The following is a 22,191-nucleotide window of genomic DNA, read 5'->3' as shown; positions in this document are numbered from 1 at the left end:
ATCGGTGTCCCAAAATAATTTAATTCGGCCATAATTAATTGGCCATTCCGGTTAATCGGTCAACCTCTAATTTATACCTGTGTTTTCTGTCTGTCTGTTGCCAGTTCATCTTGTTTGTTCAAGCCTACGAGCATTTTGTCTCAGCTCCTGTTGTTCCCTAGTGGCTCTTTTTGTCGTCCTCCTGGTTTTTGACCCGCCCGCCTGACCACTGCCTGTCTCTGACCCTGCCTTCCGTCCTGAACTTTGAAAAAATCTTAAGGCACTCGCACATCTGAGCTATCTTTGTTGCAGGTGCATATTAACAGTTGAATAAAATGAGAAATGTCTACATAGGGGTGCAAATTGTGAACACTCTCAAAAGCTCTGACGAAGGCCTTGAGGCCGATACCTAAAGCTTAATATAAAAGCAGTGATACTAGCAAGAGCAGTGTGCAGGTTTCTTCTTTCTTCTCAGGTACTGTAATTTATTTACCAAAAACCTTGACTGACTCATTGGCATGACTTCCCACGAAAATCATAATAGTATTATGTTTTTACTGATTAACCCTCAAGCTCCAAACATATTTTACATACATCAATTACCAGAAACTATGGGGGAAAAACAGCAATTTTATCAAAAAAAATTGCCTTATTTATTTATCAAAACATCATTATACTTGTAGTTACAGTTATCTGAAACAATTTTTTTTCTCCAAAACAGTTATTTTAGCAAACATACTGCAGCTTATTTCCAAAGTACAATCCACATTAGTACTAAAAAACTACATTACCATAATTTGATTAAAGTATCATTTCATTTTCAGAATTCTGATGTGAATACAGTGCATTCGGAAAACTAATTTTTTCCACATTTTGTTACGTTACCGCCTTATTCTAAAATGACTTAAATACATTTTTTCCCTCATCAATCTACACACAATATCACATAGTGACAAAGTGAAAAAGGTATTTTGAAAAAACATCTCAAGGGTGATCAATGGATACAAGATGCGCCTGAGCTCAATTTCGAGTCTCATAGTAAAGGGTCTGAATGTAAATATGATATTTCAGTTTTTTAATTTTAATACATTTGCAAAATGTCTAAAAATCTGTTTTTGCTCCATCATTATGGGGTATTGTGTGAAAATTGATAATAATATATCTTTTTTAATCCATTTTAAAGTAAGGTTGTTTAACGTGGAAAAGTGACAGGGTTTGAATATTTTCCGAAAGCACTATACACATTTTTTCATATTTATGGGGTAAAGATGAATGCCAAGTGATCCTGAGAGACATTGACCAAAATATGGATTAATTTCCTTTATTTCCTTATCCCAGAGACAGCGTTATCACTGCTGCTAGTGAAACAATTGGAGCTGCTTCAAAAATCATGCCCTTATCCTCTAAATCACTTCAAACCAATGGTATAGCACCCAAAATACAGTATCATAACAAATTGCACATATAATGTATTGGAGGATATTATAGGAATTCTGGTATTCATATACAATTTTCAGTATAATAACTATTTCATTGGAGAATACACACGATACAGCACAGCAGGGTAGCTGTTACTGTATTACAGTTGTATTACAGTTCTACAAAGTATTCATACAACTGACATACTTTTATGAGCTGTTTTTACAGAAACAAAGCATATATCTAGGGTAATTTAGATTTTGTACATGGTCATGCCTAGTTTTAACCATAGGCAAGTACATAAGGTGCTCAATCTCCACAGGTGTCTATCAGGTCAAGATCACTCCAATAGCTCCCCTCCACCCTCTGATGATATGTATCATTTAATATTATGTCTCCAGAAAAACCTGGATTCAAATAGATTGTCTTTTAGATTCTGCCCTACACTCTTAGAAAACAAGAAACATTGCAAAATGGTTCTACAGCTGTCCCCATAGGAGAACCCTATTTGGTTCCAGGTAGAACCCTTTTCTGGTTCCTGGTAAAAAACTATTTTGGGTACGATGTAGAACCCTCTGTGGAAAGGGCTCGACATGGAATCCAAAAGGGTTCTACCTGGAACCAAAAGGGGTTATTCAAAGGGTTCTCCTGTGAAGACAGCCGAAGAACCCTTTTTGGTTCTAGATGGATAACTACTTTTTGGAGAATACACCCAATACAGCTGTGTGTAGATTCAGAGTGTATCTGAGTTCTGTATTGCAGTTCGATCAAGTATTTATATGCTCAACTAACCGGTGCCCCCGCACATTGACTCTGTACCGGTACCCCCTGTATATAGCCTTGCTATTGTTATTTTACTGCTCTTTAATCAAAATGACCCCATTCGGTAGCCTGAGGGTTACGCCCTCTAGGTCAAAAAAATATATACATATAAGCAGACTTTACGTATGCCCGTGTCACATGGTCACTAGTCATGGTCAATAGTCTTGTTTCCTCACTTCTATAAATGTACAATTTGACCACATGAACTGTGAGATTGGCTGATGAAATTATTGAGAAACAAATGGAATCTGTTCTTACAATAAGGCAAGACCAAAAATTATGCAATGTCTCTTAAAAAATGTTGTTGTATGTGGAATTCTCTTGTCGATAACCTTACAATTGAGAAAATAATCAACATGCATTTCAAACATATAAACACCTATGTCTAAGAGTGAAACCAGACAAAGGAGTAGATTTGATTTGTGAATCATTTAAATATGTAAAGCATCGCTTTCCATCCGTCTCCAGAGAGTTGCGTCAAGGAGCCGTGATAAGCAATGATAACCAAACTCTTGGTTAAGACTAGGCCTCGGGTGAGGGTTGAGGGGTCAGAGTTACAAGACAGTTAGCCTGGTCCCAGATCTGTTTGTGTTGTCTTTCCAAAATTGCAAGATAGCACAAACAGATCTGGGACCAGGGTACGAGAAAATGGACTATGCTCAGGCATGGCCAAGTCACCATGGTCTGACTCGTCTCCTGTGTTCCCTTTCATGTCCATGTCGTGTGAATACATTGTGCAGAGTGTGGGGCTGGTATATCACACTGGGAATAAATGTTGCTCTGACAGAGAAGGAAGCTTATATCAATGGCTGATGATTGTGTATGTGGATGATAACGCAAAATGAGCTCAAAGAATAAAGAAAATCTAGAGTTTGAATTGTAATATGCATGAAATGTAATGATAAATATCATTTTATTTTACTCTAGTAGTCCTCATTCAGAGCACCGAGGACACTGATTTTAATACTCAGGAAGACAAGTTGATTAAACATTTTTTGAGGGGAGGTGGCATAGACATAAACAGAAAACATACAGTACATACAGTATTGCCACTGTGTACACACACACACCACAAACATTCCAAACACATGGAGAAACTGTCTTTCTTTCAGACTCTGTACGATTAGAGACTGTCGTTGACGCCGTGCTGCGTGCTGAACTGGAAGTCCTCAGGGATGGTGTCTTTAGAGGTCAGAGGTCAGAGGTTAAGGGTCAGGGTCAATTTCTACTGAGGGTCAGTTAAATCAAGGATGCCAATGTGACAAATTTGAGTTAAAAACAAATAGCTTGAATATTGTCATAAATGTACAAATAATCTCAGTAAAGAATAAAGAGCATCTCAAATGGCCAGTTTCAACTAGCTTCTTTACATACCATTGCAGCGGTACTTTAGGTTGGACCAGATGATGTTTTCCTGAGAGAAACAGAAAACGCCCAGTCGCCCTCCTCTCATGGTGGTGTCAATGGTCACACCAGAGTCAGCCACCAGTTCTGTACCTTCATAGAAACGGGCCCTGTCCAAAAACCCAACAGACGGTCATTCTTGTTAGAAAACTAGAGTATTAGATGGAGAGATCACATCTGATTCTCTCACTCACTCACTCGCTCACTCACTTACTCACTCACTCACTCACTCACTCACTCACTCACTCACTCACTCACTCACCACTCTCCAAAGCCATCCTGTGTGCATCATATCAGCTGTCTCACCTGATGTATCCAACCTGGGGCCGGTGCTGCAGGTACCAGCGGTAGGAAACCTTGTCCTTCCAGCCCACGTTCCTGGGGTCCTTCCACAGCAGACGCACCTGGTCGTTGGTGTCCCCTGTGTGCCAAAGGGAGTTCCTCAGGTGCTCACCTGGCCCTGACTTAGACTTCACAGCCTGGGAGATAGCGAGGGAAAAGGTAAGAGGTAGTAAATACAAAAATAAAAAGACAGATTTCATTGTACGATTCAAGGCACATACACACACACACACACCTTGAGCTGGATGCCAGGCTCGGCCACTGCTCTGAAGGGTGTGGCCTGCCAGTAGGTCTGCTCAGTCTGTTTCCACATGACCACGTAGAAGGAGGAGGAGTCCTGGTAGCCAAAGATGAAGCCTGCGTAGTCATCGTCCGTCACCGTGTTTACATGGAACGTCCCCTCAAAGTCCACCCCACTGAACGCAGTGTAACCTAGGGAACAAAACGAAGAGGTTACGACGAAATAGAATACGAGTTGATACAATACGATATATATGATACTTGGTAATGATTTGGAAGTCTTTCTGACCCACTGCCAGTCCAGGGTCACTGTTCATGGTCTGCACAATCTCCATTCCCTGTTTGAGGGATAAAATGTCAGTCCTGTTGTCAAATTCAAAGCATTTGAACATATTTATCTTATTATTTCCGGTAGTCCTGTAAATGGCCATCACACCTGATTGAGGACAACCCAGTTGGGGTCAATCTGGGCGTCACCCTCGGGGTCCAGCACCACCGTCTGATAGGCTCTGAAGTCTGTCAGAGTGACCTCAGCGTTCTCTGGACAGTTGTCTATTCTGTCAATCACCTTGTCCTGGTCAAAGTCTGACTCACACACATCCCCAACACCGTCATCTGGGAGGAGAGAATACACAAAAGCTTAGAAATGATGGCCAATAAGGTTCTAAGCATAGGCAATACACTAGTAAAGCAGAGAGTTTAAGGTTTGTTGGTTGGTTGATTGGTTGATTGGTTGAAGATCAATGGTGACTGAGAGTACGTTGTTTGAAGGACAGTATTAGATCAGTGAAGCTACAGTTCTTTTGCAGGTGTCAAAGCTGAATGTGATGGAAAACCTTGTCAGTCCATAGGCGCTTCACTTCCTCAAGTTTTACCTTCAGTTAAAGAATGTGTATACTCACACTGTGTGTATAGTCAAGTCTCCTGTTGTTTGTCACACCATTTACAGCACGTTTGGCAGAACACAAACTTACACAGAAAAGAGTTGGTTGAAGCCCAAACAGACTGAAACACTAGGCTATAGCTTTTAGGTGATAACTCAAGAATTCAGATTCGGATTTAGAAAAGTATTATTTCCCATTGCTGGGCAATTTGTTCACAGCAGTAATGTAAATTAAAAAGTGTGAAAGAAAGATTACTACTGACTGTTCTCATCCAGCTGGTCAGGGTTGGGCACCAGTCTGCAGTTGTCGGGTCCTGGTGGCAGGAAGTCAGGGATGCTGTCGTTGTCATCGTCATCGTCACACTCATCCCCCAGGCCGTCTTTGTCTGTGTCCAGCTGGGAGCTGTTGATCACGTTGGGACAGTTGTCCTTGGTGTCCTGGTGACCGTCACCATCACTACAGACCAGGCAGGTAACACAAAAGGAGAAGGGACAGAAAAGATAGGTCTTCTCACAAATTTTGTAAACAATTTTTGGGCATCCCTGTTAGTGAGCATTTCTCCTTTGCCAAGATAATCAATACACCTGACAGGTGTGGCATATCAAGAAGCTGATTAAACAACATGATCATTGCACAGGTACACCTTGTGCTGGGGACAATAAAAGGCCACTCTAAAATGTGCAGTTTTGTCACACAACACGGTATTTTTGTTCAGTATATATACTGTGGTTGAATATTCATAAAAATAAAGGGATGAATTGACTGCTGGAATCATGCATTGACTAAATAAATAAAATCACGAAGTGGATATTTTAAGAGAATACTTTTTCTAACGTCAGATACTTTAAAATATGTTTTCTTTTACCTGTCTTGGTTTGTGTCACAAGAATCCCCAACCAGGTCATCATCGATGTCGGACTGAAATCAGAGCACAGATTTGTTAAAACACTTTTTGACCTCTCACAGGAGACGACATCTCAGTCGCTCCATATTCCAGTATATATCTGTAAACTGAACAGGTTCTCAGAACCTTCAATGGAGGCCTGTGGAGGCAGTCTGACCTGGTTAGGATTAGGAATATCGGGGCAGCTGTCACAGGCATCTCCCACTCCGTCTCCATCCCGGTCCAACTGGTCCCGGTTCACCACCATCTGGCAGTTGTCCAGGAAGTTCTTCAAGCCTGGAGACCAATTAAAATACAGAGTTTGAGATTGTAAAGTCATCTGACCAATAGTATCCCACCACTCTGCAGACGTGTTAGGGAAATGCATGACAGTGCTTAAGTAAAGTAGTCTCTTTCAGGATTACTGCTTTGTGATGTACGCACACCAGGGATAGCTGTTCTAGATATTTGAAGAACATCTGTGAAAGTGTCAAAAAAAAAGTGTAAAAGTATGGCCCATGAGAAAAATCATAAAGCGTGATTTATGTGATTTGAAGGCTTACTCACTGATGTTGAATCAATGCATTATTATTTCAAAGCAAACTGCACGGGGTTGATGCTCTTTACGTTGATATTCTGTTTCTAATAGTTCACTAGTTGTGCCACAGGCAGGCACTGTTGCATTTGTCATCTGAGTAAAGTGTTTGTGCAGAAGGCCCTAGGTGTGTCATTTCTCGTTTATCTCAGGGAAGCAACAGTACTGTGATCATTGCATAAAGGTCAAGTGGTCTGTAGACAGAGTCTGTAAAAAGAAACCCAGACAGTCATGTACTGTATCAAAGCGTGAGGAAGACAAAGGCATACTGTGTGTTTGTGTGTGTTTAGTAATGGGATCAGGGTAGGGTTGGTGTTTTGGTGTTTTCTAGTCAAACGGCTGTTGTATCAGACTACTGTGACGCTAGTTAGGTGGTAGGGATGTGTCGCTGTACGCACCGTCTCCATCCATGTCATCATCGCAGGCGTCTCCTTTCCTGTCACCGTCAGTGTCCCTCTGATCGGGGTTCTCCACCGTACGACAGTTGTCACAGGCATCACCGTGGTTGTCCTTGTCACTATTCCTCTGGTCCACGTTAGGCTTCAGCCAGCAGTTATCCTGCATGGGAGAGGGGCATAGGGGGAGCAGAGAGTTTGAGGGAGGGAGCTGTACTGTGTGTGTGTGTGTGTGTGTGTGTGTGTGTGTGTGTGTGTGTGTGTGTGTGTGTGTGTCTACCTGTTCATTCAGAATACCGTCTCCATCAGCGTCATCGTCACAAGCGTCCCCTTGTCCGTCCTCGTCAGCATCTTCTTGGCCAGAGTTGGGAACACGCATGCAGTTATCCTGACAACCAACAGATTGATTTCGACACACTGTTAACCCTTTAACAGACACAACATCAAAATAAGATGGGGGGGAGGGGAAAGGGGAGAGAGGGGGAATGAGGGAGTGAGAAAGGGGGAGAGGGAGAGATGGTGATACAGGAAGAGCGAAAGAGAGAGAGAGAGATGGGGAGGCACGGAAAGAGAGATCACATGTGCTGTTTATTCCAGGATAGTTGTATTTGTTCAGTTGTCATGGTTACCTTTTTACAGACCATATCCTTGCACTTGAGTTTCTCATCAGGGTATCCATCAATGTCTGTGTCCTTCCCACATAGGTAGCCATTACCAGCCCAGCCAATCCCACACTGACAGGGAAAATAAGAGAAAACACTTGAGGCAGTGTGTGTGTGTGTGTGTGTGTGTGTGTGTGTGTGTGTGTGTGTGTGTGTGTGTGTGTGTGTGTGTGTGTGTGTGTGTGTGTGTGTGTGTGTGTGTGTGTGTGTGTGTGTGTGTGTGTGTGTGTGTGTGTGCGCGTGTGCGCGTGCGTAAGGCAGTCAGTAAAAGGTTGGCCTAGTTTTATAGAGTGACGAGTGTGTATGTGTGTGTGTGTTATTCTGCGTCTCTATGTGTGTGTGAGTGCATGCGTGTGTGTGTGTGTGAGTGAGAGCGAGTTCTGTCAATGGAGGCTAGTTTGTGATCTATAGGACCCCACCTGACAGGTGATGGAGCCGTCTCTTTCTTGGATACACTGGGCGTTGATATCACAGGGGTTGGTCCGACTGTTACCACAGCTCCTCTCTGGCTTACAGCCCTTCACCTGGCCCCCTATGTAGCCTGTTTTACAGCCCCCACAGACATATGAACCCTACAGGGATAATACAGGGTAACAGGCAATGAACAACATATCATACATGTAGTACTTGTACTTGGGTCAGATATTTAGCTTGGAATCCTTTTAACACACATTGTTTATTGTTTAAAATGGAGCCATATTCTATTTGGATTCCAGATACTAGCCCGGTTCCCAGATCTGCTTGTGCTTCAAGTAGTTTCTGTTGTGTGATAGCGAAGGTCAGGAGTTGGCCGAAGCAAAAAGATGTGGCGACCACCGGGCTATCAGACAGACACTCAGTCCTTACCGCAGAGTTGTGACAGAGAGAGTCAGCAGTGCACCCTCCGTTGTTGGGTCCTTTGCACTCATCAATGTCGTCACAGACCTAAGAGATATAGAGTTAAAAAAACGATATAATAATATATAGCTTGAAAAGATGTTACAAGATTAGTTATCCTAGTAACAATGTCCATTTGGTGATGTAGACTGACCTGTTTGTTTGTCTGGGCGTAGACCACTCCCACCCCTTCCACAGCCAGACCAGTGTAGCCCAGAGGACATGCGTCACAGCGAAACCCTGGAGCTGTGTTCACACACTTTACCCCGGCGAAGCAAGGGTTAAACTGACACTATAGAGAGAGAGAGAGAGAGAGAGACAGTAGAAGATGCTTGGTTAGTATTTTAGAATGATTACAACCACATAAATACACACAGTTAACACAGACACACACACCCTACCTCATCCACATCATCACAGCTGAAGCCATCCCCTGTGTATCCATCAGGACAGGGTCCACACTCAACACCCTCCTCCGTCTCAATACACATGTCGTCACGGAAACAAACACCAGGGGCACACTTTGGCTCAATGACCTCGCTTCCACCCAGTCCTTCAAAGACACCCAGAGGAAATATATTTTTATGACACTAATTTTCACAATACCAGTGGCTTCTCATGTATTAGTTATGAATGTGTCATAAGCGAACATGCTTCAAGTAAAACTGGGGTCTAGGGATTTTTCTTGTTAGGTCTCATGGTCAGGAAAAAAATCTTAGCCCAATCCATAAACAACATATGACATGAATGCAGAACACATAATACAGAATAAATCATTTGTAATATAATGGTGGTATTGGATGTTCTCACCACAAGCCTGGCATTCAGAGATGGTGTTTCTGAGAAAAGATGTCTCCTTGACCTTTAGAAAGCAGCAGAAACATTTGTATTATATCTTGATTTAACTAGGCAAGCCAGTTAAGAACAAATTCTTATTTTCAATGACGGCCTAGGAACAGTGGGTTAACTGCCTTGTTCAGGGGTAGAACGACAGACCTTGTACCTTGTCAGCTCGGGGATTCAATCTTGCAACCTTTCAGTTACTAGTCCAACACTCTAACCACTAGGCTACCTGCCGCCCCAGGTAGCATGTTTGTAAATGGACTCAGTGGGTCAGGAGGTGCAGTTTAAGAGTTCCAAGAGGAGCTTGACCATTATAGTTACCTGCTGAATAAGGACATCTTTCAGCTCATTTATCACCTGGGTGAGCTCAAGCATTTGATTGGAGAGTTGCTTTGTGTTGACCCCTGCAAATCAAATCAAATGTATTTATATAGCCCTTCGTACATCAGCTGATATCTCAAAGTGCTGTACAGAAACCCAGCCTAAAACCCCAAACAGCAAGCAAAGCAGGTGTAGAAGCGCGATGGCTAGGAAAAACTCCCTAGAAAGGGAGAATGGGGGAAGAACATGGGTCATACCAAAACACTTGAGTTGGGGTTCTTGTTTGAGCTACCCTCAACGTACAGTAACAGGGTGAATTAGACAGTATATCTATGTATGTAGTGCCAGTCAAAAGTTTGGACACCTACTCATTCAAGGGTTTTTCTTTATTTGGACGATTTTCTACATTGTAGAATAATAGTGAAGACAGCAAAACTATGAAATAACACACATAGAATCATGTAGTAACCAAAAATGTGTTAAACAAATCAAAATATATTTTATATTTGAGATTCTTCAAAGTAGCCACCCTTTGCTTTGATGACCTCTTGGCATTCTCTCAACCAGCTTCACGAGGTAGTCGCCTGGAATTAATTTCAATTAACAGGTCTGGTTGTTAAAAGTTATTTTGTGGAATTTCTTTCCTTCTTAATGCGTTTGAGCCAATCAGTTGGTATACAGAAGATAGCCCTATTTGGTAAAAGACCAAGTCCATATTATGGTAAGAAAAGAGAAATGACAGTCCAACATTACTTTAACTTCTTATGGCTGGGGGCAGTATTGAGTATAATAATATATAGTATTGAGTATAATAATGAATAAGGTGCCCAGAGTAAACTGCCTGCTACTCATGCCCAGTTGCTAATATGTGCATATTATTAGTAGATTTGGATAGAAAACAGTTTCTAAAACTGTTTGAATGATGTCTGTGAGTATAACAGAACTCATATGGCAGGCAAAAACCTGAGAAAAAATCCAACCAGGAAGTGGTATATCTGAGGTTTGTAGTTTTTCAACTCTTTGCCTATCGCATATACAGTGTCTATGGGGTCAAATTGCACTTCCTAAGGCTTCCACTAGATGTGAACAGTCTATAGAACCTTGTTTGATGCTTCTACTGTGAAGGAGGGGGGAATGGCAGAGTGGCATGAGCTGGTCATGCTCGTTCACGTGAGAGTTAGCTCTCGTTCCATTGCATTTCTGAAGACAAAGGAATTCTCCGGTTGGAACATTATTGAAGATGTATGTTATAAATATCCTAAAGATTGATTCTATACTTCGTTTGACATGTTTCTACGGAACTTTTTGACTTTTCGTCTGGCCTGCACGTCATGAATTTGGATTACTGAGCTAAACGCGCAAACAAAAAGGCTGTATTTGGACATAAATGATGGACTTTATCGAACAAATCAAACATTTATTGTGGAACTGGGATTCCTGGGAGCGCATTCTGATGAAGATCATCGAAGGTAAGTGAATATTTATAATGTTATTTCTGACTTCTGTTGACTCCACAACATGGCGGATATCTGTATGGCTTGATTTATTGTCTGAGGGCTGTACTCAGATTATTGCATGGTGTGCTTTTTCGGTAAAGTTATTTTGAAATCTGACACAGCGGCTGCATTAAGGAGAAGTATATTTATAAATCCATGCACAATAGTTGTATCTTTTATCAATGTTTATTATGAGTATTTCTGTAAATTGATGTGGCTCTCTGCAAAATCACTGGATGTTTTGGAACTACTATTCCATAATGCACCAATGTAAACTCGATTTTTGTATATGAACTTTATCGAACAAAACATACATCTATTGTGTAACATGACGTGCTATGAGTGTCATCTGACGAAGATCATCAAAGGTTAGTGATTCATTTTATCTCTATTTCTGCTTTTTGTGACTCCTGTCTTTGGCTGGAAAAATGGCTGTTTTTCTATGACTAGGTGCAGACCTAACATAATCGTTTGGTGTGCTTTCGTCGTAAAGCCTTTTTGAAATCGGACACTGTGATGGGATTAACAACAAGTTTATCTTTAAAATGGTGTAAAATACTTCTATGTATTTTAATTATAGGAATTTTAATTATGAGATTTCTGTTGTTTTGAATTTGGCGGCCTGCACTTTAACTGGCTGTTGTTATAACGATCCCGTTAGCGGGATTGAAGGTCAAGAACTTTTACATTTTCAAGTACAGTTGCAAAAACCATCAAGCGCTATTATGAAACTGTCTCTCATGAGGACCGCCACAGGAAAGGAAGACCCAGAGTTACCTCTGCTGCAGAAGATAAGTTCATTAGAGTTAACTGCACCTCAGATTGCATCCCAAATAAATGCTTAACAGAGTTCAAGTAACAGACACATCTCAACATCAACTGTTCAGAGGACTTTGTGAATCAGGCCTTCGTGGTTGAAATGCTGCAAAGAAACCACCACTAAAGGACACCAATAATAAGAAGAGACTTGCTTGGGCCAAGAAACATGAGCAATGGATATTAGACCGTTAGAAATCTGTCCTTTGGTCTGATGAATCCAAATTTGAGATTTTTGGTTCCAAACGCTGTGTCTTTGTGAGACGCAGAGTAGGTGAATGGAGGATTTCCGTATGAGTGGTTCCCACCGTGATGCATGGAGGAGGAGGTGTGAAGGTGTAGGGGTGCATTGCTGGTTACACTGTCAGTAATTTATTTAGAATTCCATGCACACTTAACCAGCATGGCTACCACAACATTCTGCAGCAATACGCCATCCATTCTGGTTTGCGCTTAGTGGAACTATCATGACTCAAAACACAGCTCCAGGCTGTGTAAGGGCTATTTGACCAAGGAGATTTATGGAGTGCTGCATCAGATGATCTGGCCTCCACAATAACCCAACCTCAACCCAATTGAGATGGTTTGGGATGAGTTGGACCACAGAGTGAAGGAAAAGTAGCCAGCAAGTGCTCAGCATATGTGGGAACTCCTTCAAGACTGTTGGAAAAGCATTCCTCATGAAGCTGGTTGAGAGAATGCCAAGATTGTGCAAAGCTGTCATCAAGGCAAAGAGTGGCTACTTTGAAGAATCTCTAATAGAAAATATATTTTGATTTGTTTAACACTTTTTTGGTTACTACATGATTCCAAATGTGTTATTTCATAGTTTTGATGTCTTCACTTGTATTCTTCAATGTAGAAAATAGTAAAAATAAAGAAATACCCTTGAATGAGTAGATGTTTCGAAAATGTTTGACCGGTAGTGTACATATGAGCATTCTATCACCATTTAGCTGTGGTTGGGTGACGTACAAGAAAAGGCCTTTCCTCTACTGTCTAAACTAGACAGTAGAGACTAAATTAACAGTTTAGGGAAAACACAGGAAAATGAGCTGGTTTGTTTATTTGTCAAAAACTCTTACCCAGAGTCTGCACCGAGTCTCCTTGTTGGTGGCAGTTTTGTAGAGAGGCTACGTTCTCGAACGTGTCTCCCACCACCAGTTTCAATTCCTCCAGCTCCTCCTGTTTGTGAAGAAGTCCAACAACAGGCATCCATTAGTTGGAGTCCATGCTGATGGATGGGCTTGATGAGGACAAGGTGGTTGCCAGGTTTATTTTCTGGTTGCCAGATTTGTTCCTGCTTTAGCCAACTCTAAATTGCTTGACAAATGCTGCCAATCAGCATATCTAAATGCTGGATCTCTATGGCAAAATGTTCGTCAAAATGGGTCAGTGGAGTCTGAGATAGTGTGTGTGAACAGACAGAGACAGAACTATAGTCCCCCTCACAATTTCATTGGTGGGGCACAATAATGATTGCATTGCATATGACATGCTTAATTTGAATAACATCCAACCTGACAATGGTCCAACGTAGGGCACTATATAATGTTAATTGAGATGAGTACAATAGGTTGCCATTTGAGACAAATTTCATAACATCACCTCTGCTTTTCCCTGCATGCTTTTCAGCTCCACCACGCCGTAGCCTGCAGGCAGGCCCTGAAACACGGAGGGGAGATCCCTGACCGTCTCCACCAGTCTGCAGTCCAGGTGCAGCTCCACCGCCCCTGGGCCCTGCTGCATCCCCTTCAGGTGGAAGAGGAGGCGGTGGCGCTGACCGTCCGCCAGTTGGATGTTGTTGAAGGTCACAGAGCTCATCCTCCGATCCCTCCTCAGGTAACGCAGCACAGCTGGGAGTGAGGGAGTGAGGGAGTGAGGGGAGAGGGGGTGAGGTTAGAGAGGGAAAGGGACAAGAAGAAGGCCATAGAGTGTAAAATTGCATGAGATGGAGAGTGAATCACAGCAAATGCGTCAATGAATTGAATACATGAATAATGCAGAAAAAGAAAGGCGAAAGTAATGATTTTTAAACACAAATGAAATGGAAAGAGAGAGAGAACTTTTCAATACCACATTTTACAGAAAAGTGCAGTATATCATGCATCCCTTGTCCTCTGAGCCATTGTGCACCTAATTCTTTGAGGCTGCACTGATGGCCAAATTCGATATCTTTGAATTAATAATGTGTAAAATACAACAATAGCTGTTGTATAATAAAACATTATCTTCTATATCTTCAGTGTACAAGTAGATAAACCCCCTCAGTTGGGCATTAAATCCCTAGCCTCTCCTTCCTAACCATTACCTCTGTTGAGTTTCCCCAGCACGGTGAACTCAAAGTACTTGCTGTTGTCCCGGGGGTTGTACAGACCAAACACGGTGGTGCCAGTCTTGGGCTGCAGTTTAAAGGTGGTGAGGATGAACGCCTCATTCACCCCCTGCTCCACCAGGCCGCCCTGCAGCAGGTCTGGCAGACAGTCCGGGGAGTTTAGGAGATCATAGACTGCGGAGGTAAAAAATAAAGTAAAGTTACACACATGGTAGGAAATGATGAATATTCATTATTCAAATTATTCAAACTGTCTGTGGCTCAGTAGAGCGAGAATAAACAAACCTAAATAGATGGATGGGATGGTTATTGAGCAAGGTGTTTTGGATGTACCGTGGGGAATGTCCACGTCAATACTTTATAGACTAGACTAGGCTGGAACATCACAGTGAGTTTGGGTAGCTGGTGGGAAATGTTAAATTGCCTTCTCAGCAGCAGAATCCATTTCTTCACTTTTTCCTGAATGCTGATGATTTCTGAGCTAGAGGTTTTGATGTGCTGTGAAGAAACTGGTGGCCAAGAGAGAGTACAGATGTAGGATAGTAATTTGATGCACACCAGGAAATGCAAATTTAAAGTGTATTCAATGTTTAAAAATGCAACTAAAATATGTAATTTCCACTTGAAAATGTCATACTTTATTTGCCCTAACGAATCATTTATCAACCCCTACAAAAAAAATGTCCTTATAATGTCATTATAATCCACATACAGGGCCAGATTAACATATCATGATAATATATTTCTTTGGGAACTCAGTAGGGGTCTCAACCTCCTATGGTTATGTCAGTCACTGACAGTCACTCAATTATCCATGTCAGTTAACAATTTTTAGATTGGTAAATTAGTCAAACATGGCCAAATACCGAATGGGTACACAGGGCAAGTGCCCAGGGGCCCTGACCTCCAGGAGGCCTGAATCCCACTCAGATATCATTAACTTAGCATCATGACAAAATGTGTAGAATTGTAGGTAACTTGCTTTAAAATTGCAACATTTTCTCTACGCCCCATGTCAAAATGTGTAGAATTGCAGGAAATGTACTTTCTCCCTGCCATATACAGTGGGGCAAAAAAGCATTTAGTCAGCCACCAATTGAGCAAGTTCTCCCACTTAAGAAGATGAGAGAAGCCTGTAATTTTCATCATAGGTACACTTCAACTATGACAGACAAAATGAGAAAAAAATCCAGAAAATCACATTGTAGGATTTTTTATGAATTTATTTGCAAATTACATCAGAGTCCTCCTGTGGTTGTCGGTTGCAGTAAAAAATTAAATATACAGTTGAAGTCAGAAGTTTACATACACTTAGATTGGAGTCATTAAAACTCTTTTTTTAACCACTCCACAAATGTCTTGTTAACAAACTATAGATTGGGCAAGTCAGTTAGGACATCTACTTTGTGCATGACACAAGTAATTCTTCCAACAATTATTTACAGACAGATTATTTCACTTATAATTCATCACAATTCCAGTGGGTCTGAAGTTTACATACACTAAGTTGACTGTGTTTTTAAACACCTTGGAAAATTCCAGAAAATTATGTCATGGCTTTAGAAGCTTCTGGTAGGCTAATTGACATCATTTTAGTCAATTGGAGGTGGACCTTTGCTTGACATCATGGAAAATCAAAAGAAATGAGCCAAGAGCTCAGAAAAAAATGGTAGACCTCCACAAGTCTTGTTCATCCTTGGAGCAATTTCCAAATAATAGTATGCAAGTATAAACACCATGGGACCAGGCAGCCGTCACACCGCTCAGGAAGGAGATGCGTTCTGTCTCCTGGAGATAAACGTACTGTGATGCAAAACGTGCAAATCAATCCCAAAACAACAGCAAAGGACCATGTGAAGATGCTAGAGGAAACAGGTAGAAAAGTATCTATACCCACAGTAAAACGAGTCCTATATCGACATAACCTGAAAGGCCGCTCAGCAAGGAAGAAGCCACTGCTCCAAAATCATCATAAAAAAGCCAGACTACGGTTTGCAACTGCACATGGGGACAAAGATCGTACTTTTTGGAGAAATGTCCTCTGGTCTGATGAAACAAAAATAGAACTGTTTGGCCATAATGACCATCGTTATGTTTGGAGGAAAAAGGGGGAGGCTTGCAAGCCAGAGAACACCATCCCAACCGTGAAGCACGGGGGTGGCAGCATCATGTTGTCGGGGTGCATTGCTGCAGAAGGCACTGGTGCACTTCGCAAAATAGATGGCATCATGAGGCAGGACAATTATAAGGATATATTGAAGGAACATCTCAAGACATCAGTCAGGAAGTTAAAACTTGGTCGCAAATGGGTCTTCCAAATGGACATTGACCCCAAGCATACTTCCAAAGTTGTGCCAAAATGGCTTAAGGAAAACAAAGTCAAGGTATTGGAGTGGCCATCACAAAGCCCTGACCACAATCCTATAGAAAATGTGTGGGCAGAACTGAAAAAGCATGTGCGAGCAAGGAGGCCTACAAATCTGACTCAGTTACACCAGCTCTTTCAAGAGGAATGGGCCAAAATTCACCCAAATCAATGGGAAGGTTTTGGAAGGCAACCCAAGACATTTGACCCAAGTTAAACAATTTAAAGGTAATGCTACCAAATACTAATTGATTGTATGTGAAATTCTGACCCACTGGGAATGTGGTGAAAGAAATAAAAGCTGAAATAAATCATTCTCTCTACTCTTATTCTGACATTTCACATTCTTAAAATAAAGTGGTGATCCTAACTGACCTAAAACAGGGAATTTTAACTAGGATTAAATGTCAGGAATTGTGAAAAACTGAGTTTAAATGTATTTGGCTAAGGTTTATGTAAACTTCCGACTTCAACTGTATAATACATATTACATTTACATTTAAGTCATTTAGCAGACGCTCTTATCCAGAGCGACTTACAAATACAATATATACTGCATATAAAATATACTGTATACTGGATATATTTCCTTTGTTTATTTTGCCTCTTGGAACCCCTACGGGCCAGGACCCAGGGGCTTCATTTTCCTGCTGTAGCAAACTGGCTCAAATTCAGATCCTACATCTGTAGGCTAGTTGATGAGTCAGATGTGGCAGAAAATGATGCTGATGATTGCTGAGAACAAGGGCAGACTGGGACCAGGAATCAACCCTGGCATTTTCAACACACCGGACACATTTTTTACTTGAGGCCTCCACACCTGCCCATTTTTTTCCCCATCTGGACCCCATTTTTTTGCCTGATGATAATCATTTTGCACAAAAATCCAAGTAAAAAATTTACCTGACGATTTGACATTTGCCTGAAATGCGAAATGGCCAGTCCGCCCCTGGCTGAGAAGATACTGGTGGTCAAGAGAGAGTAGGTTGGTTGATGAGTTTTGGGTAAAACATTTGTACTTTTATCAGAATGTATGGTATTTTGGTTATTCTTGAGCTAGTGGTTTTGATGTACAGAAGGGATACTTTACATAGACTAGAATTGGCTGGAAGATCAAGCCCAGGATAAGTTAGATAAATATGGATAAACTGCACTGTACTCAATGCACAGGGAGTGGAATGTAGAAGCCAGTGAAGAGGTAAGCCCACGGTTACAATTCTAGTTGAATAAAGTCACTCCGGGAAACAGCAGGCCTCAGGAGCATGTGCCTTGAATCCCTCCCTTACCAGTCTGAGAACCTACATGAATACACAAGTGCCCTAGCAGCTGTCTTTAAGGCACACTATCGTGAGGGCAACAAATTGCTCCCAAATGTTTCCAGACAATTGCCCTCATACCCCCCCCCCCCCCCTTCCCCTATTCTCAGCCAAGATTGCAGAGTGTGATCCTCAGACAAGATATTGTGTGTGTGTATTCAGCTTCAGACATCTTTGTTCTTTTCTCTTGCCCCCAGTCTTTACTCCGGTTCCAACTGCCTGGCTTTTAAAGGCGTGTGGTTAAACGTAACTCGAGCCACGATAACAGGCTTCCTTTTCATGCCGTTTCCTGCGCTCAATTCCACCTTTATAAGCACAAACAGACGTGGTTTGTGAAAGGCTTCAGCTTCGCTATTGTCCCCCTCGCCTGTGGAGGGAGGTTAGGCAAACATCGTGACTTGGCCTCAACGTGACTTGGCCTGCAAACTGGGACTGGGGGTGCACCAACAAAACAATTTGAACAAACCCACTCTTATTCTATTCTCATCCGTCTGTTTAGACGCACTATGCACACACACTTGCTCCCATCTGTGTTTTAGACTCAGGGCCATGTGTGGGTCAGGATCTCCATGAGAAAGGATCAGCTTTCATCCACACAGCTACCACTTGTCCTCTCAAGATCCATCAAGCTACACAAAACCATGTCCTTCAAATCCACCTAAATCCACATCTTAACCATAAAATAAACCACGACAGCCCACACATAAAGTATCACTACCACATAGTTTGTCACACGTCTAGGAGCAACGTCTCAGCCTCTAAGTGGTAGGTCACACAAGCTCACAGAACGTGACCGCCGAATGCTGATGTAAGTAGTGCAGAAAAATCATCTGTCCTCAGTTGCAACACTCACTACCGAGTTTCAAATTGGCTCTGGAACCAACATCAGCACAATAACTTCGTTAGGAGCTTCATGAAATGGGTTTCCATGGCCGAGCAGCCGCACACAAGCCTAAGATCACCATGCGCAATGCCATGCCATCGACTCTGGAGCAGTGGAAACGCGTTCTCTGGAGTGTTGAATCACGCTTCACCATCTTGTATTCCGACGGACTAATCTGGGTTTGGCAGATGCCAGTAGAACGCTACCTCCCCAAATGCATAGTGCGAACTGTAAAGTTTGGTGGGGGAGGAATAATGTCTGGGACTGTTTTTCATGGTTCGGGCTAGGCCTCTTAGTTCCAGTGAAGGGAAATCTTAACACTACAGCATACAATGACATTCTAGATGATTATGTGCTTCCAACTTTGTGGCAACAGTTTGGGGAAGGCCTAGCACAAAACAAGGTCCATACAGAAATGGTTTGTTGATATCGTTGTGGAAGAACTTGACTGGCCTGCACAGAGCCCTGACCTCAACCCCATTGAACACCTTTGGGATTAATTGGAACGCCGATTGCGAGTCAGGCTTAATCGACCAACATCAGTGCTCGACCTCACTAATGCTCTTGTGGCTGAATGGAGGCAAGTCCCGCAGCAATGTTCCAACGACTAGTGGAAAGCCTTCCTAGAATAGTGGAGGTTGTTATAGCAGCAAAGGGGGTACAAACTCCATATTAATGCCCATGATTTTGGAATGAGATGTCCGACAAGCATTTGTCCTCATATTTTTGGTCATGTAGTGTACATATTTGTATATTTAGTCTTCGAGATAATGTGCATATTTTCTAAATGTCTCTACTGATCAAAACATCTGCCCCCATCGCTGTGAACATCTCACATAGCTGTAGCTTCCTGAACTTGTTAGGAACTCGCCTTTCATCTCATATTAATATTGTCCATCTATGACAAACAGAAAGTGGGTTTTGTTTCAAATCTATGAGTTAGTTAGTTTACATTACTGGCTATAAATCAATCACTGAATGTGCTACAGCAACAACAAAAAATTATCTCCTGTTTTATTACGATGTAAGAATTCTAGGCATATGTTAGTGACTGTGACGTAGGGTTCAGCCAGGAGTTGATGGACAGTCGCAAGAGCGAATTAAATGGTAGGAGGGACATCCCAGCTTCAATTGGTGTCAGATTTCCCATCCTGCTTCACACAGGCAGAAGAGACATACTTCTGTGTCAGTGAGAATCAGGGCTATCACGCATTGCAAGCCATGTAGGTCTATGTTGGCCACATATCAATATATAAGCAAAAATGTTGGTCGGAATGGGTAACAGAACTACACAGGTCCCCAAAACAGGGGACTTGACATCTAAGAGGATATTATTAAGTGAAATCCCATGCAGTCATTACCAATAATTGCTATTTGTATAAGTGACCAATGACTAAAAGTTTCACTACATATCAACTGAGACAACTGTGCTGTAAAAGTCTTTTAAAAGAATATCTCTCAAAGTTGTCAACAGTTGTACCTCAGTGTATATGGCATCTCAAAACCCTTTATGTGTGTGTGTGTGTGTGTGTGTGTGTGTGTGTGTGTGTGTGTGTGTGTGTGTGTGTGTGCGCGTGCATGCATGCTCAGACTCCAGTATTGCATACAGACCATTAGTGATTACTCCCATGTGTGTGATTAAGTTGGGACTTTGTTTAAATCAGAGCCAGACTGCAGACCCCCCCCCACACACACACACACACACACACAGTCACACCTCAGTCATCAGTACACAGCACCCTTCTGACCGATGTATTTTCAATCTTCTCACCACAAATGCTATAGAGGAATATTGATCACAACAGAGTATCAAATGCCATGTGTAGCCCTTTGTGTATATTGGATGGAGAAGGAATGAACGTTCTATTCTCAATCACAGTGTCTGTTTGATCAATCATTACCTCAGAGCTTCATGGTCCTCTATTGGAATCCTGTGGGGTAGAGTGCTGAGAGCTTTATTACACTGATAGAGTCATTTGAAGATGACATCACATTCTCTCTGTATGTCAAAGTAAACTGTCTGTCTCTGACTACCATAAAATTGTCAAATCAAAACTTTTAGCTGTAGTATCCTGTAATTGCCTCTTCAATTACCTTTTTAATCCAACAGCACCCCCCTTCCCAAAGACAAAAATGAAATATCACTCTTGCCTTTCTTTGCACTAACACTCACCCTTGTCTTGCTTTACTTTGCTGATAGCTACTTTATTGAGGAAAAATGTACTTGCTATGACTGTGATATGCGATTGTCTCACCTAGCTATCTTAAGATGGAAGCACTAACTGTAAGTCGTACTGGATAAGAGCGTCTGCTAAATGACTGCAATGTAAATACAAAAGCAATAACTTCAAAGTACTTTGTTGCGCAATTGCATTGTTTCAATAGACTTTACTGGCCACATCAAGATCACATTGGCATCACATTCAGTAATAATAAAGAAACAAATCTCAGCTACACTCACCTGATCCCTGGGCTCCGTCTGAGCACAGGTTTAAGATCAGCTGCGAAGCCACGATCAGCATCGTCCACAGCCCCATTCTTTCCTCTCACTGTTCTCAGACCTGTTTCTCTGGAATGACTGATCCCTATCGGAGTGGTGCTCCTCCTGTGCTGTTGCCTGGTATGTGTGTGTGTTTGTAGAGACAGAGGTGAGGCTAGGCTGTCATAGTGAGGCAGGGAACAGCTGCTGTGTGTGTGGCAGCCTGGGGAGGACGGTGAGGCTGACTAAGGGGGGGAACAGGGCTGGAGATGATTTAAGCTTTCCTTAGACGGCCACATGCAGAGAAGGAGTGACCAAGACATCCTCCACCGTATTGGCTGCCGTGGGTGGATGTGGTGTGTGTGTGTGTGAGTTAGGATAAGGTGTGTGTGGGATGTGTTGGTGGTGTGTGTTTTGTGTGTGTGATTGTGTGCACGTGCATGAAGGGCTTCCTCCATGGTTCAGGAACTCCTTGGGCCCGTGAACATGCCTTACTCATAGCAAGCCAGGCAAAAAAATACTTGACTTTTTTTGATCTATGCCACTTTTCAGATCAACAGTCTGACTCCTGACAGTCAAGAGGCATTTCTTTTGCCACACACCCCCTCTTCCCAAACACTGTTAGGTATTCTTTCAGGTTTTCAGTGGTTCAGATGCAACACATTTCCCCTGCATCCTGTTTTCCCCTTCATCCCCAAGCTTTGGACAGGAAATGAGCGATCTGGAAAACCAAATTCAAGCCACAATCCGTAATTCGTTTTTCAGGACAATGGATGCCCCACCACTTGGTTGCGCTATAAAGCTGAGGGATGGGGCCGGAGAAATGTAATGAGCTA

The 22,191-nt window shown here is 42.2% G+C and overlaps 1 protein-coding gene across 1 annotated transcript; it reads right to left on the bottom strand.

Annotated features, from left to right (window-relative positions):
- Positions 1-589: 589 nt before the first annotated feature.
- LOC115126848 (thrombospondin-4-B-like) lies at positions 590-21,612 on the bottom strand. The gene is made up of 22 exons (XM_029656487.2): positions 21,338-21,612; positions 14,289-14,486; positions 13,586-13,833; positions 13,063-13,162; positions 9,666-9,748; positions 9,312-9,363; positions 8,903-9,054; positions 8,656-8,793; positions 8,472-8,549; positions 8,045-8,197; positions 7,593-7,697; positions 7,244-7,351; positions 6,967-7,126; positions 6,152-6,270; positions 5,956-6,008; positions 5,353-5,546; positions 4,643-4,821; positions 4,496-4,544; positions 4,202-4,398; positions 3,931-4,103; positions 3,595-3,734; positions 590-3,402 (listed from the first exon to the last, which is right to left on the bottom strand). Exons 1-22 carry the CDS (start codon positions 21,411-21,413, stop codon positions 3,344-3,346), a joined length of 2,814 nt encoding a protein of 937 aa, XP_029512347.1. The 5' UTR covers positions 21,414-21,612; the 3' UTR covers positions 590-3,343.
- Positions 21,613-22,191: the final 579 nt, after the last annotated feature.

The sequence above is a fragment of the Oncorhynchus nerka genome, linkage group LG4 (genome assembly GCF_034236695.1).
Source record: "Oncorhynchus nerka isolate Pitt River linkage group LG4, Oner_Uvic_2.0, whole genome shotgun sequence".
Lineage (NCBI taxonomy): Eukaryota > Metazoa > Chordata > Actinopteri > Salmoniformes > Salmonidae > Oncorhynchus > Oncorhynchus nerka.
This window is presented reverse-complemented; position numbering and strand designations above follow the sequence as displayed.

What these genes read in the sequence shown, in the direction of transcription:
- LOC115126848 (XM_029656487.2), bottom strand. Translation starts at nt 21,413, where the DNA reads ATGGGGCTGTGGACGATGCTGATCGTGGCTTCGCAGCTGATCTTAAAC. An exon ending in ATATTCCTAATCCTAACCAG is followed by an intron (nt 6,009 to 6,151) that starts GTCAGACTGCCT and finishes CTCTGATTTCAG; the next exon opens with TCCGACATCGATGATGACCT. An exon ending in TGACCAGCTGGATGAGAACA is followed by an intron (nt 4,822 to 5,352) that starts GTCAGTAGTAAT and finishes CTCTCCTCCCAG; the next exon opens with ATGACGGTGTTGGGGATGTG.